The 18,186-nt window shown below is 50.4% G+C and overlaps 1 protein-coding gene across 1 annotated transcript in view; it reads right to left on the reverse strand.

The window, feature by feature from the left end:
• DLGAP2 (DLG associated protein 2) overlaps nucleotides 1-18,186 on the reverse strand; it is an 896,861-nt gene that overhangs the window by 195,699 nt on the left and 682,976 nt on the right. The window contains exon 4 of the mRNA XM_025394866.1: nucleotides 1,308-1,373. Coding sequence (XP_025250651.1) covers nucleotides 1,308-1,373 — 66 coding nt within the window. The remainder of the gene's footprint in view (nucleotides 1-1,307; nucleotides 1,374-18,186) is intronic.

Raw genomic sequence — 18,186 nt, forward strand, 5'->3', positions numbered from 1 at the left:
AGGCAGCTGAGCTACCTCCAAAGCCTCAAGAAAACAAATGTCAAATGAGTCACATGCATTTGGAAGCCTCCCTAGGCAGACTGAGTAGTGAAGATTCATCGCGAAGGATTATTACCAGAGTGAGGTTTGAAAAACAGATGCCTAATTATTCCAACACAATAGCCATTGCCGCTTCCTAATGAGAAGTTGAAATACGTTCACTCGTCTATTTCCAAGTGAAGAAAGGCTGTGTAGAACGTCAGTTAGCAACAAATTTAGGACCCAGTTGCAGTGGATAATGGACTGTCATCCTTTAGAACTCTACCCATTTCCATCATCTTACATTGAAAAGCAAACATTTATTGGCGGTAGTTTTCTTTAACAGAAATCACAGCTTTATGTAAAGTGGACTCCTTCAATTTTCAGCATTATTCTTTAGGCAAATCAAACCAGCAACAGATGCATTGGCTAAAAGTCCGAATTACGTTTTTAAAAATGCACATTTAAATATGAATTGAACTTGTGATCCATGACCCAGCCCTGAGTGCTGTCACCGCAGACAGCCATCAGTGGGTTGAGGAAGAGGCCAACAATCTTTTAGAGAATAACCACAGACAGACCCACTGATGGGGCTTCCGTCTTCAGCTGTGGTTTGTCGTTGATTGTATTCAACCGTTTGATGTCAAATGTATTCAACATTTCACATCTTTAACACAAGCATTTGGCCTTCTTCTTGTAAGCATAGCTCCATGTCAAAAGACTGATGGCAAATATGGCACCAGCTTTACTGTGCCAGTGGCAGCTCAGAAATGAAATTTCCACGTGATTTTAACCAGCACCGGGGAAAGTATGTCGTGGCAGCCTCTCCCAGGGTCCTTGGAAGGAAGAGCACAGTCATACTCAGCATCCAGACCCCAGTGTGTGGGGCCGGCTGGAGAGATGAGTTGCTTCCTGCCAAGGAAGGGCTATGTGAAAAACGCAAATATGGGAGCTCCCTGCTTCCTGAGGTTGCTTTGAATACGTTTAGTCACAGAGGAGCAAGGGAAGGAAGGGTCTTTCACCTCTGGAGACATGCATCGTTTATGTGAACAGCTGCCTGAGTTCCTGAGGGCCAGGAACAGCTCTTCCTCACCCAGCACTTCTGTAATGTTGACAAACTATTATTTTTGGAAAAAAGTGTCCCAATGTACTTAGTTCTTTTTAGCTCCCTTTCTAAAGGCAAACATGCTAACGTGTGTTTGTGGGAAGGTCCCGATGGTGGGAGCTGCCTGGAGCGTGCCCAGTTCTGTCCGGGCCCCGCCACAGTAGGGCTGACGAATGTACTCTACCTAGATCCTCTTCTGCCGGCCCTGGAAAGCTGATGCCCGGCTGGACCAGGTCTCCACCTTCTTCCTCTGCAAAGACAGAAACAAAGTCACTCTTTAATGCATTTCTGGGATAGACTGCAGTCACTCCCAGCACATCTTCAAAAGCCTCCACACTCAACACAGTTCAAACATGACGGACACCTTCGTATTTCTTCAAATGTCACTGCTCAGAGCCCAGCATTTTGTGCCAATAACCTCAGGAACAACCACTGTTTTCCGTAAGGAAGCATTGTGACCACAGATGCATGTATTTCTCCTACCTAGACACAGACGTAGGCAGTGAATCCCAATGATTCTCAGCTTTAACTCTGGCCTAACTTCAAATTTATTAGGCCTTATTTGCATTGGAACAGACTTCAGTAAAATCAGCCCACTCTGATTGTCCCTAGTTCCTTGCAGCTGGGTGAGTCCCGTGAGGGCCCCGCGTCGTCCATGATAAAGACTTTCCTTCCTGTCTAGAAAGCTTCACGCCATTCGAAGCCTCATTTTGCAATGTTCAAAGCCTGCAGTTGTGGTCTTAGTGTTTAATATTAGTTCATATTAGGTCCACTTTGACCAAAACACTGATTTCATTTCCCTCTGTTGGGAGATCATCCAGGTCACTGGCATTGATTTTCCATTGTTCAGTCTGTGCTAACACAAAAGCAGACATCACTTTCTTAGAATGATATCACCATGTGGCTGTAAAAGGTCTTGGGGTCACTGAGCACTGTCCTCCCTCCATGTGTGGGGCAACAGGGACCTGGGGAGATAGATGAGCTTGTGATTTTATTTAACTGGTCCCTGGGGAGCTGGACTGAGCGCCATCCAGTGGCTCTTCTCCCGATGGGCTCTGCCCAGGAAACCAGGTGCCAACTCTCCAGGCCGCCTTGGTTTCTACCTGGCTGCAGAGGCAGTGCAGACACAGCCGGATCCCAGGGAGGCTCTGCCCCACACCAGCCACAGTGAGAGAGGTGGGGAATGGCCTGAGGAGGCGGACAGGGAGCATCAGATAAGGCAGCATTTGGTACCATGTTACACATGCCTGTAAACATGTTATTTATGGGGTATGTATCAGAACGATGACACATGTATGTACATACATCTTTGTCACCACTTTGGCATATGTGCCCAAAATATAATTATAAATATGATTGCAGGTTCAGACTTTAGGCATGTATTCACACATACATGGGTTTCCAATGTTCATGGACAGGCTTTGAGGCACATCTCCCATTTGCCCCCACTCCTGACCCAAGTGTTAGATGCAGTTAGCCAGGCTGTAGTCTGCAAAAGGATTTACTTCAGAACATGATGCTGGAGCCACTTACACTGCTGTCACCACCCCTGATTCAGCAAATCGGCATCTGCTGTTTTCAGTGAGTTGGCAGAAGGTCAGGAAAGGAAGATGACAGATTTGGAATGTGAGATGCTGATGAACAGGATACAGTTGCCTCTCAGGTAATGTGAACTAAGATTTCATTTTATGGGATTGCCCAGTTACAGCTTTTTAAAAAATATACATGTATAAGAGGTAGCTATGTGAATTAGGTTAAGTATTTTACAAGACAGCTCATTCAAATGATTTAACATAAAACAACCCCATTTCTTCAAGGCTAACAGCACTTTTTGCATACTTTAAGTTGCATCTTTCAGCTAATGAAATACATCTGCCAAATGCCCACATTAAGTATAATATAAAGCCACAGACTGGAATGGTCTCATTCATGTAAAAATATGATGGACAGTTCTAATTAAGTACAGTTTCCATGGAGACCATCATCACATGTGTGAGTAATGTGAGAACAGAGCATCCAGCTAGGTGAGAATGGAATTTGGGGATAAACTAAAACAATGGACCCTCAACCTCCGCCCTCCTTATGCCCGAGTTTCAGCACACATGCACACAGAGACAAGGCCGGGCTCTCACCGGGTGGACTTGAAGGATGGGCCAACATCACACAGTTGCAATGACAAGCATGGGCGCTCTGCTAACACCACCACCAGCAGCAGGCATGGAGTTTAGCAAAGCCACGTGCTTCACACAGAGCACAAGCTTGGTCTCAGAAGCCTGTGCTTTGCTCGAGGAACACACCTAATTATCTTGAGAATGGCACTCCAAAGATGAGGCGTGGGGACGTTTGAAGGTCAGCCTTCGAATTGTAGGAGTACAAATGCTTTGCTGCCTGATCTCCTCCCACCTGCCCTTGCTGTTTATCGGATGAGATAATAGGAGGTCTGGAAGCCACGTGGCTCAGGCAACACCGCTCAAAGTTAAAAATCCAGCATGGGCTGAGAGTACATGTATGGAAGGCTTCCGAGTGTGGTGTGGCCTTCCAGCTAGGAGAGCTTAATGTAGCATGTGTGCCGGTATAACTGTGACTACCATCCTTCCTTATCTAACGAGGCTTTGTATTCCCCCCCTTCTCGGAGGTTCTCTTCCCGTGGCTTCAGTCACCTGAGGTATGGAATGAGCGATTTTGAGAGAGACAACGAGACCACATTCACACACCTTTTATTACAGTAGATTGTTATAAGAGCTGATTTCATTATAGTTACTCAGGTTACTCTCTTACTGTGGTTAACATACCAGCTGAGCTTTATCATGGGTGCACAGACACAGTGAGTTCTACACTCCGGCTTTCTTCTTCTCTTGCCCAAATTCCTATCCAGGGGGCCTGGGGAGTCATGCCCTACAAACCACGGAGTCTCACTAGAGGGGTTTTCTTTACCTGCATAACGTGGCTCACTTTCCAACCTGACTCTGGCACCACATCATGTGACAGATAAAGGAGGAAATAAAAATATTTCAATCCTGAATGTGTGGGGTTTTTTTTGTTTGTTTGTTTTGTTTTTTCTGCCATATCTTGAAATAGTCCAGGAAAATCTATGTTCTAAAGAGTATTCCCTTCCTTTTCCTTCCTTTTCCCAGATCCAGGAGAGAACTAACTCAGGTAAGACGCACTTACCATCCATCCCCTCTGCAGCCTGCTGCCGGGAGGCTTCCTCTGCACAGTGGGAACCGTGTCTCCATAACTCCTTATCTTCACCCAGACATTGCATTCTATGGATTCTAGGTCTTTAGACAATAATTTAACTCTTTCAACCAACAGCCAGTCGGAAAATGTTTGACTCCATAATGACTCGGGAGGCCCCACTTCCAGCTGTCCCGCCTTGCCAGACCCAACCAACGTACATCTACAGGTATTGACTGATGGCTTATGTTTCCCTAAAGTGTATAATACCAAAAGCTGTATCTTAACCACGCTGGGCATGTGTTCTCAGGATCTCCTGAGGGCTGTGGACGTGCCATGGGTCACTCATATTTGGCTCAGAATAAATCCCTTCAAAATACAGAATTTGACTCTTCTTGTTGACAACAGGAAAAATCTACCTACAAGTGCTGGCACTGGCTGAGGTTTCAGGCATCCGCTGGGGGTCCTGGACCATGTCCCCGTGGACAGAGGGGACTACGGTACTTCCACCACGTTCCCATCCCCAGTCCAGAACCCTCACTAGACAAGAACCCTCTTGGCCTGGACAGGCGTGGGTAGGGCCATGTTCTCCTCCTCCTCACTTCTTCAGCATCTGGGACCGTGGGGGAGAAATGTTAATGACCATCTCAGCCACCTCAGAAATGCCCTTATCTATGCTTAAAGAGACACAGGAACCCTCGTTCTTTCCGTAGATCTCTCTCTCTCCTGGCCTCTTCCTACGAGGGAGGAGAGCGGTTTGCTCCACCGACCATGGGGAAGACGGGCCGCGGGGCCTAGGAAGCCAGCTTGGCCGCCGTCATAGAACCACAGCTCCGCCTGCGCGCTGAGACCTCCTGAAACCCGGTGACCGGAGCTTCCTCCACCTGGCGTCCTTATTTCCCACGGTCCAAACTGGACACCGCCCAGGGAGAGGCTCGGCGCCCACCCAGCCCCTGCCCACGCTGATCACGCTGCGACACTGACAGTGCCGACCTCCCACATCAGGTTTCCCTCCCGAAACCAGACACGTGCCTTCCACTGAGAAGTGCTGGGAATCACCCATTCACGCGTGGGATGCGCGTCTGTCTTCACTGGAGAAACGCAACTTTCACCACGGCCACTCCGCGTGGGGCTTCCTCACTCAGGCCCCTCACTTCGGTCCCTTCTGGCAGAACGGGCTTCAGGAGTCGCCTTTCTCACCTGCTGGAGCTCCATGAAGGCCGCGCTCCGTAACGCGTGGGAGACCCCGCGAACCGTGTTCCCTCATGCGTGACCCGGAGACCCCGTGAACCGTGTTCCCTAACGCGTGACCCGGAGACCCCGTGAACCGCGTTCCCTAACGCGTGGGAGACCCTGAACCGTGCTCCCTGACGCGTGACCCGGAGACCCCGTGAACCGTCTCGGGGGAGCTGCAGCAAAGCGGTCGAGCGATTCCGTGCCCTGGTGCTTCCGCGGAGTCCGCACCCAGCCCTCCCCCAGCACCGCACCCCTCGGGGCCCAGCAGCCGAAGCGTGGATGGCGTGTGCGGTGCCTCGGGTGCCGCCTGGAGAGCGCGGACCTGCCCCGCGTGGACACAACACAGGCGCACTTTCTAGCATTTCTGATCACCCTTGAGCTTCAGAGAAACGGCTGTCCTGCTCCTCTGTGGCCCAGAGGGGTCTGGTGGGTCTGAGGGTCTGTGACAGCCCTTAGTGAAACCCAGGGCGCCGTGAGCACTGTGGGGTACCCACGTTTGCCTTCCTTTGCTAAGTGATGAGTCGTCTCAGTGTCACAAGCTGCTCACGCTTCCTGGAAGGAAGACTCGGCCACGCGCCTTGAGAAAGGAAGGAAGTGGGACGCTTCCCAGAGCCGCCCTCAGAGACCTGGGCCCGGGTGGCCGCACCAACACTCTCCAGTGAGGAAATCAGCACCAGAGAGGCAGAGCGCATATGCAGAGGACCGAGGTGCAGACAGACCTGCGGGTTCCGGCCCCCAGGCACTCCTCTTGGTGCCCCCACAATCCTCCAAGTTCAGAGGCACAGACAGACCTGTGGGTTCCAGTCCCTGCAATCCTCCAAGTTCAGAGGCACAGACAGACCTGCGGGTTCCAGTCCCTGCAATCCTCCAAGTTCAGAGGCGCAGACAGACCTGCGGGTTCCGGCCCCTGCAATCCTCCAAGTTCAGAGGCGCAGACAGACCTGCGGGTTCCAGTCCCTGCAATCCTCCAAGTTCAGAGGCGCAGACAGACCTGCGGTTCCGGCCCCCATGTGCTCCTCTCAGTGCCCCCACGAGGCCCCGTGATGCTTCCACCACCACCACCACAATGTCTCATGCAGAGATTCTGCACTGACCTGCAACGGGGCTCTCCTGAGCGATGATGGAGGGAGGCAGAACATCCCCCAGTGAAGAGGCAGAAGAGATGAAAGAAATGACTGTGGGCAAGCGAGTGACCGATGGGCCATGTAGCTCCAGGGTACACTTACTTGTGAGAAGAAACCTGACTTTCAGGGAAGCCAGTGGGTGTTTTACATTCTCTTTGTATCAGGTGGGCTCATGTTTCCGGGCACTTGAAGGAGGACCGTGCCGGGGGCCCCACGTCACCGTCAGCCACACCTGGGCCAATCCTTTGCTGTCAGAGGCTCTCGGGACAGGCCGGGGAGCCGGCACCCAGTGGCCACTGGGCCGTCGTGTGCTTTGCAGATGGACACACACTATTTAACACAGAGGTGCACTGAATTCGGGTGATTAGTGAATCGCACATCACCTGCAGACACTAGAAACAGACAGCATACAGGGGAAGGCCCCGAGCACAGACCCAGCACGGCCACCACACAAGCTGGAGCTGCCTGCAAGACGACGAGCGTCTGTGATCTGCATCCTGAGAGGCAAAGATGTCCAGCTCAGCACAACCACAGACCAAAGCCAGGGTCCTCCAGGAAGATCTCCGTGAAGCTGAGCCTCAACCCTGCGGCTGGAGCTCCGTGTGCTCTGTTGTGTGGTGGCGTCTGTTTGGAGGAGCTGCGTTGAGTGGCATCTGTTTTCTTTTCTTTCTTTTCTTTCTTTTTTTTTTTAAGATGGAGTCTGACTCTGTTGCCCAGGCTGGAGTGCAGTGGCGCAATCTCAGCTCACTGCAACCTCCACCTCCCGAGATCAAGCAATTCTCCTGCCTGACTCCCCAGTAGTTGGGACTACAGGTGTCTGCCACCATGCTCGGCTAATTTTTGTATTTTTAGTAGAGACAGGGTTTCATCATGTTGGCCAGGCTGGTCTCAAACTCCTGACCTCGTGATCCACCCACCTTGGCCTCCCAAGAAGTTGGGATTAAGGCGTGAGCCACTGCGCCTGCCCAAGCAACCCCTCATTTCTTAAAGACTTGTCCCGTGAATGCCCAGCTGCGAGGTTTGGGAAGGAAGAGGAGGAAACCCACACTTTAAATTGACAGGTTTTAAACTCAAAGCACAAACTGCATCTTCCCGGGGAAACTGTCTCTAAATCACGCTAACGTGGAAGCAAAAGGAACCAGTTAAGCCTTCAAAGTGTCGGAAGGGAAAACCAGGTTCACACATGAAAAGGGAAATTGCTCATAAGAAAATACTGGATTTCTTGGTGAAAAAGGAAACAATAGTATTATCACCTCACAGACACCAGGAGAAGGAAAGGATCCACTTTCGTCCTGTGTGTAGGCCCTGCAGAGTGTTTGTTATGTGTTGATGGGTTCATCCCACTGCCCCTCGATGCAGAACAGGAGGGTAGGCGCCCTGCGTCCTCCTGGCGTGGCGGGCCAGCCCCACCATGGTCAGGAGATTCAACACGTTCCCACCAGTGTGGTGAGTCCACACTGCACTTTTTATAGTACAGGCCTTTTTCTAAATGAAATGGACACAGAACCCCAAACCATAAAACATGCTGTCAGCACTGCCCTGGAAGAATCGGGGTAAGATGCAGGGTCCTGCCGCGTCCACCCCTTCTGCATCTACCTCTGCCGTGCCCACCACCCGCTCCAGCTTCTCTACGGGACCCAGCTGCTGCCCAGGGAGATGGCAGGAGGCGGTGGGCTTGCTTCCTTTCCATTTCTGAAAAGCACGCTTACTTCCTTTCATTGCCAGTAGGACGTCTTCTGAGCTGACGGATGTCTTTGCTCACAGGAGGATTAGAATGTGAAGCCTTCACCATTAAACCAAGGTTCAGAATCTGGGGAACTTCACCAGGACCCTCACGGCTCCCACACACGTTCAGCTGTGTCTCTGGGTCTTCCCTGGGGTCCATCCCTCTAACTGTCCCATTCTGTTGCTTCGTTCTCATCCAGGGAATCTCTGGGCTCACAGAAGCACATCTGAAAGCCACGGAGATGGAGGCAGCTGCCTATGCGCTCGGTCCACAGAGGCACGTCTCAAAGCTGCGGAGATGAGGGCAACCGTCTGGGCTCCTTGGGCGCTGCCTCTTCTCCCCTAGTTCTTGCTACACGGATCCACCTGGTTCTACTGCACAGCTTGAGCTCACTCTCACCTCACACCCTGCCCAGATCCTCCTGGACTTTCCTTGAGGCTGAATCTCTGTCCAGCCTGCCCCTGGGATCCTGGCATTTTCTCTTGCCTGGGTGAGAACTCGGTTTCCATCTTTCCCAAGGAATGCTAACTGTTCCCCTATGCGTAGGGTGGGATGGCAGTGGAGGGTGGAGGGGGGGCTGACATGTACCTCTGGAGATGTGTGGAAAGGTATGGAGCGTGCCTGTCTTGGAGTTCTCCCTGTTTTTCTCAGACCAACTGCCCTACAGCTCTCCGTGGTCTTACACAACCCTTCTCCTTATTGGCCTCCCATGGGTAGCACGCAGGTCTTCACGCAGAATCAGCTGCCTCGCCATGAGCATGGAGCCGGGAGGGTGCCTGGTTGGAAGTCAGGGAGGCATGGGGTCCATCCCGGCCCCTCTGCCCCCAGCTGTGAGGGAGGGTCAGGCCACGTGCTCCACAGCACCTCCTCATGGGAGGAGGAGACAGGCGTGGGCCTCGGCTCTTGGAGTCACTGCGAAGGTGCAGTGACAGTGTTTGCAGAGCAAAGTGCGGTCCCCATCGGGTGTCGCCCACAGGAGCTGCTTCCGGGACACGCAGGGAGCACTCAGCAGAAGCAGCCCTCCGAGAGTCAGCGCAGAGTTCAGCCATCTGAGCTCGCCCCATTTCTAGATTCTTCTAACTCTTGAAAAGTTTACTTTTACAGAAAACACGCTCGAGCCTACATTTGAGCCGCTTCCGTAATGACAGGATTTGAAGGCTGTTTAAATTAGGGATTCATTTCTGCTCCGATAGGACAATGACATTGATTGGTTTTAATGCCGGCTTCCTCTTCCATTTCACTCGCAGCTGTGCACCAGCCGCGCTCAGCCACCGCCATAATGATTACTAATGGCTTTTCTTTGAAAACCATAGAAATGCTCCTAATTTTATTTTGGACCGAGGATCAAGTCTCCACAGAAGCTGCCCCTAAAGTCTGCGGAATTTTTACCAGTGGTTAAATGTCACTTAAATCAGGCCAAGAGAAAGTCTCAAAGTCACTAATGAAGCAACCCCACTCAACTGAGAATGACAATCAGTGCCTCTGTCAGAACAGATGGCCGCGAAGGCGCACGACAGCAGGGCCCGCGCTCCAGTCACCAGGTGCACGCGTGGCCCCCTCGCCTCCCGCTCCCGAGCTCTGCAGGCCTTACCAGCTTAAACACTACCGTGCCTTCCGATAAATTACCGCATCATCTTCCGAAGGAATGCAGTTAGATTAACAGCAACATACACTTCACTTTGCATTTTTTCTGGACTCAGAAAAAAAATTAAAAAGTGCCGAAGCAGAAAGGTGCACTATTTCTTAAATATCTGAAAACTTCAAGATGAAATCGCATCTGCCTGCGGTGAAACTTGAACATCGTTCCCATGAAAAGTGACACTACTTATATTTTATGTAACCTGTTTCCGATCTAAATTCCAAACGCATGCAGGGTTAGGTCCCTTGCACTATCATCTATACTTAATAAAGTTTTATACCAAAGATACCTTAAGGATATGTCCACCATGTTTACCCAGGAAACACTATTTTAAAGACAGAGTAAAGGGCATTTCACAAAGCTTAGAAAAATGTGGCCTTCAAAACTCAGGCTACTGCTGTTCGTGCTCACTTTCTGAAACAACCTCTGGGGTCGGGGGGAGCGGCCCGAAGCCTCTGGGGTCGGGGGGAGTGGCCTGAAACCAGCCTTAGTGTTTCTCTTGCTCACTGCATTGGAAGTCTCTGGGTAGGGCTGTCAGGCAACACGGGACACCAGTTACATGTGAATTTCAGAGAAATAGTGAACATTTTTGTCATATATTTCATGCAACATCAAATGTTTTTCTGAAATGCAAACCTAACTGGGTGTTCCTGTATTTTTATTGGCTAAATCTTGCCTCCCTAACCCTGGGGACCTTACAGGAGGACACAGGCCTCACACCCCAGCCCAGAGATTCCGCTCATTTGTTGTGGCGTGGGGCCCAGGTCAGTTCATTTGACAGTACCACAGGTGAATCCATCCACAGCCGGGGCTGAGGCCGCCAATAAGTGGGGCAGAACAAAAGTGCTTAACCGAGGGCCCACTTCACCTTCACCCACTGAGCCGGCTGCCGCCCAGGGCTGCCCCACCTCTGTGGACCTCTCTGGAACCACTGCCTTTCCACACAAACACAGGACTCTCCCATCACCCTCTCTCAATGTCTTTGTTACACAACAAGCTTTCTGGATAGAACTTTCTCAGGCATTTTAACATGAAAAAAAATGTTCACTTTGAAATGCTCTTAACTTCTTTAGTGGATGTATTGTCTGAATTTTCTGCAGCTGATGGATGCCTGGGATTGGTTTCTGTCCTTCTCCACAGGTGCCATTTCAACCCCACACGTGAGGTGCTTCGATGTGGCAGGAGCAGTGACAGCTCTAACTATTACTGACACTTGTTCTGGGTTTTGTGCAAATGACTTCAGGGTAAGTTGTGACACCCATTTCTTTTACTTTAAAAAAAATCGAGGCTGGGCACAGTGGCTCACGCCTGTAATCCCAGTACTTTGGGAGGCTGAGGCAGGCGGATCACGAGGTCAGGAGTTCAAGACCAGCCTGGCCAACATGGTGAAACCCCGTCTCTACTAAAAATGCAAAAAAAATCAGCCAGGTGTGGCGGCAGGTACCTGTAATCCCAGCTACTTGGGAGGCTGAGGCAGGAGAATTGCTTGAACCCAGGAGGTGGAGGTTGCAGTGAGCTAAGATTGTGCCACTGCACTCCAGCCTGGGAGACAGAGACTCCATCTTAAAAAAAAAAAATTGATATGCCTTGATCTTGGAATGTCCAAGTAAAGCAGAATGGTTAAGTAAATTATGGTGCGATTATCATGCAGAATGTTAGAAAGCTTCTAAGTGTTTAGAAATTCCCATCATAACGTTATGTGAGAAATGGTATACGCAAACTCAATACAGTTTGTGATCTGAGTTTGCTCTGGAAAATGTCTGGTGGCAATTAATCAAGATACGGCGATAGTCTCTGTGCAGAATTATGGCCGCATTTTATTTTCCTCTTTAAACATTTTGTGCTTTCCAAATTTTCTCCCACCAACCTGTAGGCCTAAGTATAAAACATTGTAAAAGTACTTGGCATCCAACAGTCTTTGGGAAAGACAGCATCTGAATTGTCTTCCTTGTCGGAATGACGTGGCCTGGAATGAAAAGCGTGGTGGTAAAGACGTGCAGCTTCCTTCCTTCTTCCTCTAACGTGGGTCAGCCCTGAGTGATGCTCTGTTCCCTCACACAGATGGTGGCAGCTCTGCGATCTAGAAAGATACCCACAGAACAGTCCCTCACTCATCCACTCCGCCAGGGACCGGTGCCGCCGATGCACAGCGCGTCTTGCAGGAGACTCAGAGACAGTGAGGAAGACGTGCTGCCCTCAGAGCTGACGGTCCTGCTTTCCCACGAACTCCAGCTCCACACATCAGAAGAAGCACGTTGGTCGCGTTCACGAGCAGCTCAAATTTCAGCATGGAAGTTTGCTTCCCAAGCTTTTACAGTCCACAGGTAACACGGAGGAGGACATACTTTCTTGGGCATCTAGAAAAGCAACTCTGGAGGATGCTGAACAGGGCGACACCCTGGTTCCTTACGAAGTTGGACTGTGTGCAGAAGCTAACAGCACAGATTACTTAAGCTGAGTCCCAACTGAGTCTATGGGGTCTATCTGGTGTCTTCCCGTAATCGATTTCCGAAAACGATCTGAAATGGTAGCTGTGGGGATGATGTGCCTGCACTTGCTCACCCAGCCTGAATTCAGGTCCCCTCTGATGCTCCCTGCATGCCCCACTATCTCCAGGACAAGAGTCAGCCTGGGGCGATCTCTGGACATCATAGTCGCTGACTGCAGCTGCCTGAGAGGAGGGAACACACACCCTCTGAATGCGGAAGATAGAACGTCGTCACGCCCATGGTGCAGAGGAGGAGAGTGAGGTTTGGAGATGTTATGGAATTAAAATCCCACAACTACTCCATGACAGTACTGACGAGAACCTGCATCCTCAACTTCTCTCTGGCTCCACAGCCCCTGTTTCTTCCTGTGTGGCGTGTCAGCATTTACTGCTCGCCTCTCGGCCTTGGCGGCTGCAGCCCACCTCAAGCTATCTGTGGAGCTGCTTAGGACCCGTCCTTGCAAAAATAAAGGGGAGATGAAGCGTGGGCCAGGCACCCTCTTGACTGGCCTTTCAATGTCTCTTTTGGGTGCTCAACTGCCCATTCCCATTTCTCTTTAAGCCACTCCTTTTCTGGCATCAAAATCTGAGCTTGGAAAAGAGACCTGCCAAGCTCACCGATACTGAGTACGAGTGGATTCCAGTGGCCTCCATGGAACAGCCACCCTGCTGCGTCCTCCTGCTATAGCCAAATCCCAGACAGGCGTCTGTGTTCAGGAGATGAGGCCTCTCCGTGAGCTGCCGGGTAGGAGTGTGCAGGGCGTGGAGGACTGTGTGGGAGGGGCGTGTGGAAGAAGGACTCCCAGCCTCCCACCCAGCTCCTCAGTGGAGGCTCTGCCCCAAGTGGGCTTGTCAAGAAATCCACAGCTTGAAACTGCCGAGGAACTCAACACCTCCGCCCTCCTCAGAGAAGACTCTCGGCGATGATGGAAACTCCTTTCAAAGCGATCACTTCAACAATGATTTCCACAGGGACAATCTCACCCAATGGAACCTGTCCTGGTTCGACGATGATTTCCACAGGGACGATCTCACCTAACAGAACCTGTCCTGGTTCAACAATGATTTCCACAGGGACGATCTCACCTAACAGAACCTGTCCTGGTTCAACAATGATTTCCACAGGGACGATCTCACCTAACGGAACCTGTCCTGGGAATGAAGTTTAGAGGGATGATCTGAGGACGACGTGGCAGAACAGCTCCAGCAACTGTGGTGACCACTGTCCTCCCAGTTACAGGTAAAGGGACCACCACGCACCTGCTGGAAGGTAGGTAGGACAGGAAGCTTCACCGACTACTCGTATCCAACCAGTCCTTGAGGGTGAGGACCTAAGAATCAGCGCTGTGTGGTGCACGCTTGGGATGCAGCAGTGCACAGGTGGGACCCGGCCTGCGGGCTCACAGCCAGGCAGGAGAATCATGTGTAAACAGACGATTCCTACGCCACGAAATCAGTTCAGTCACGGACACACGTACTGGGAGAGTGACTCATGTTATCTGGGTTAGACGGACAACCTCACAGCGCAAACCAGCTTAAAAAGCACATCCTTCTCTTCAGTAACACTATTTTAAATCTGCACTCAGTTGTCCTACAGAATTGAGTCAACTCAATCGACTATAGAATTTATTATATAAATCTATATACCAGAATATTTCGCAGCCAAAATAGTATGTTTATTCTCATTTTCTAAATTAAAGCACCTTCAAAAACTTGATTTGTGGTTGGTTGTTTTCTTCCCTAAATCTCTGTAAATACCCGCTTTCAGTACTATTTACCCATAAAACTGAATTTTGATCTATATCCCCAGGCCTAGCCATTATTCATTTATTCCACCCTGGGTATTAATAACAGTGAATGGCATTTGTTAAAAAATGACAGATGAAACCAGTTTCCTATTATTCACGGACCAATCATGCCTGAGGCATCATTATTCTTGTTTTAAATACATCACATGTCAAGCTTACTTGCAGAAAACCAAGTAAGCACAAGGTTTTAGCACGGCACCTAGATTGCAATTCATTTTTAAAGCCTCGGATTCTAGATTGATTGTGTTTTAACAGGTTACAGAGCTCCTGACCTGAAACTTAACCAGGCCATGGCAGCTTGGCGGGCCCCAATATTGTTTCCACCTCCCCAAATGGCTGGCCTCCCTGGGTTACCCAGCAGCATCAGGAATGCGGAGACACACGTTCCAGGCAGAGGCTGTTCCAGTTTTCCCATCTGTTGGTGCTTCTTGAGATTAGCAGCTGCATAAATGCATGTGTTTTACTGCGTGTTTGTGACTCACATGCATGATTTTCACGTTGCCAGCTCCACTGGCAGTATATCCGCCTTCAGCAATTTATGTTTTCTGCAATGAAAAACCCTGGCAATTTCATCCCACTTGGCATGAAATGCTCAGATATTATTTTGAGTTGGAAGAGCAAGAGGAGACAAATGCAGGTCTGCTAGTGTTGCGGCTCTCTGCATCGCAGCCGATGCTGAACTGTTCCTAAGGAAACCGAGAAACTCCTCCATTTCTTGGAATGTGCTGAGCAGACAGTCTTCCGTAGGGGCTCTTTCCCTTCTCCAAGGCAAACGGCTTTCGGAGTCTGTGGAACGTGACAGGCTTTGCACCTGCCACTGCACAGCAGTCCTTTCTAAACAACACAGATCCAGAGAGGACACAGCCCTAACGGCCTCCGGGAGCTGAGATGTCACATTCTCCTGAACAGACTTCCGGCCCCACCTGTCTTAGCTGCCTTTTGCAAATGCTCTTTGAACACGCAGACTGCACAGCTTTCCATCTGCCATCATATGCCGGCCTGATTTGCTCAAATCCAGGCTCTGGTTCTTATGATTTGGGGCAAGTAATGAAAGCCTTGGTTTCCTTATCTGTAGGATGGGCCTCATGCCGTTTGTGCCAAGGGTCGTTCTGAAGATGAGGTGAGGAAAATGTCCATGCAGCATCTTGGCGGAGCACGGGACGCGAGCAGAGATCTTGAAGGCCACGCTGATGACTGATCTTCCTTTTTAAAATTATTATTGAGATGGAGTCTCACTCTGTCGCCCAGGATGGAATGCAGTGGCATGATCTCGGCTCACTGCAGCCTCCACCTGCTGGGTTCAAGTGATTCTCCCACCTCAACCTCCTGAGTAGCTGGGACTACAGGCGCCCACCACCGCGCCCGGCTAATTTTTGTATTTTAGTAGAGCTGGGGTTTCGCCATGATGGCCAGGCTGGTCTCAAACTCCTGACTTCAAGTGATCCACCTGCCTCGGCCTCCCAAAGTGCTGGGATTACAGGCATGAGTCACCGCGCCCAGCCTGATGACTGACCTTCTATGACCTCCCTGGGCCCTTTCAACACTTCCCTTATCCTCCCTGTGTCAGTAGGGGCAGGGCTTCAGACCACACCTGTCTTCCCACAGTGGGACCTGGGAGGGGAACTGAAGCATTCTCCTTCAAGGAACCAAGAACAGGGATAAACCAGCGTTGCCATCTTCACATGGACGCAGTGTGGGACATGCGGCCTCTCCAAATTTCCTTAACTGCGTCTACTATAAAAATCTGCATCCAGCGAGTCCATGACTTACATTCATGCTTTCCCTACTTCCTTTCTTATGTAAAGCCTCATGGCACTTGTGCCTCGAAACTGGTTTTCCTTGAATTCTGAATATGCATGAACGCTCTTAAAAATATTTTCTGCATTTGAATCATAGATAGGTCCTGCCTATGCTCTAGGTGGAAAAATGATATGGAAAAATCTGCAATTCATTAGCTGCATTTTATAGCATAGAGTGGGTCTGGCTAATCAACCTAATCTAAATTATACGCAAAAAGTATATCATAATTATCTGGCAAGATGAGAGGAAGGGAGGATAAAAATAATTTTACGGAAAACTGACCGGGCAGCTGCATTAACATTGTCCCAATTTCCAAGCTCGTTTCTGAAACTTCCTGTCAAGGCGCATTTGAAAGTGTCCACATCACTTTCTAGAGCTCTTTAAGAGAGGCCGCGGCAACGCCTGATGGTAATGTGAAATTTTCATCCTCAATGCAGTTATTCTTAGCGGAATTTAAGGTAATGCCTTCTTACTGACATTGCAGCCCCTGTGACAAAATGAAGGAACGAGGGGGCAGAGGGCAAAGGAGACGGCAGAGCAGGGAGGGGAGGAGGCTGAACGGCTGAGAGACCAGGTCTGCTCTCTGCTGCCAGGAAATACTGTGATAACAGCCGATGACTCAGGGTGAGAAGACACAAAACCGTCTCAGAAGCCACAGAAGGCTCTGCTGCCACCCCTCTCCCTCAAATATGACGCCCAACTATGGTTGGTTTAATTTTTCATGGATCTCTCATAAGAGTTTACGGACTAACAACATGAATATCTTTCTATTAAATGCCCTAGCCATTTTCACCAGAAATTCTTGTCCAACTCCTAAGTTGGGTCTGAATTGGTTTTACCCCGAGGACTCTGAATCAGTGTGAACCTGCTTTGAGCGTCTGGATGGCTGTTCTGGGCTCTCACCAAAGGCCTCAGCCGTTGTGATCCAAGCATCACACGCCATGGAGGACCCGGGTCAGCAGGCACCACTCCAGGGCAGAGCCGTCCAGTCCCAGGCCTAAGCCAGCAGGTTTCCAATTTCCCTTTTCCTTTTCAAGTGTCCGTGGGCAATGAGGATCTAAGGAACTCATGTCTGTGTCTTAAAATAATCACGGATGTTTTCTTTTTTAAATCAGAAATGATGAATTCTGGAAATCAAGGCCATTGACTCTGCTGGATCAGGCAGTGATGCGGGTCTGACTGCTGACAACAAGCCCTGCAAAAATGATAGCCATGGCTGAGCCAGCTCACTGTTTGTTCAGAAGCTCATGGAGCTCAGAGCCCAGGAGGCCTTGGCCTTGGTACCTGGAGGGCCTGCCCTGGCTGCTCTCTGCCACCTCACCAGCTCCTCAGCCCACACCGGCTCCCAGGAAGGAAGCCGGCTTTGTCTTTTTTCCTTCCAGCTGCCTCCATGCCTTTGGGGTCCTCTTCCCAGAAGAGTGTTTGAAATGGGGCAAAATATCCCAGTTTCCATATCACGCTAAACCCATGGGCAAGAACACCGCTGCCCAGCTTTTAAAAACTCTTTAAAGATGAGTTTCATTCTCATTACTATACGGTGTTGCTATTTTTGAAACTAACAGGCACTAGTCAATGAACAATTGTAGCAAAACACAGCTCCCAAACCCCTTACAAAAGCCCTGTGGTCTGCGCCTGCCTCCCTGGTCCCCGCGTCCTGCGCCTGCTTCCCTGCCCTGTGGAGATGCCCTCAGGTCCTGCTCCCTGCCCTGTGGAGATGCCCTCAGGTCCTGCTCCCTGAGCCTCTTCCACAGCAGTTCAGCTTTTGGGTCCGTCAAGCGAACACCAGGTGTGCTCATCTCCACGTGGCGCCTTGAGACTCTGGAAACACACTGCAGCCTCATGCACGTCCAGCCCAGTCTCTGCCCACCACGGTCACTTCCTCAGCCATGGAGCAGATTCTAAAGGGACGCATTTTAAAGCCTGGGCTGGCTCACTTCCTCATGAAAACCTGAGTTTCCCCACAAAGTACAGACTCCCTGGACCCCTCAGGGCCTCTCATCAGCCACCAGCGCTCGGTGCACAGCTGCCCTTCCTGCCGGCACCGAGCATGGCTCGTCTCCCCCCG

This window comes from Theropithecus gelada, chromosome 8 (assembly GCF_003255815.1).
Source record: "Theropithecus gelada isolate Dixy chromosome 8, Tgel_1.0, whole genome shotgun sequence".
NCBI lineage: Eukaryota > Metazoa > Chordata > Mammalia > Primates > Cercopithecidae > Theropithecus > Theropithecus gelada.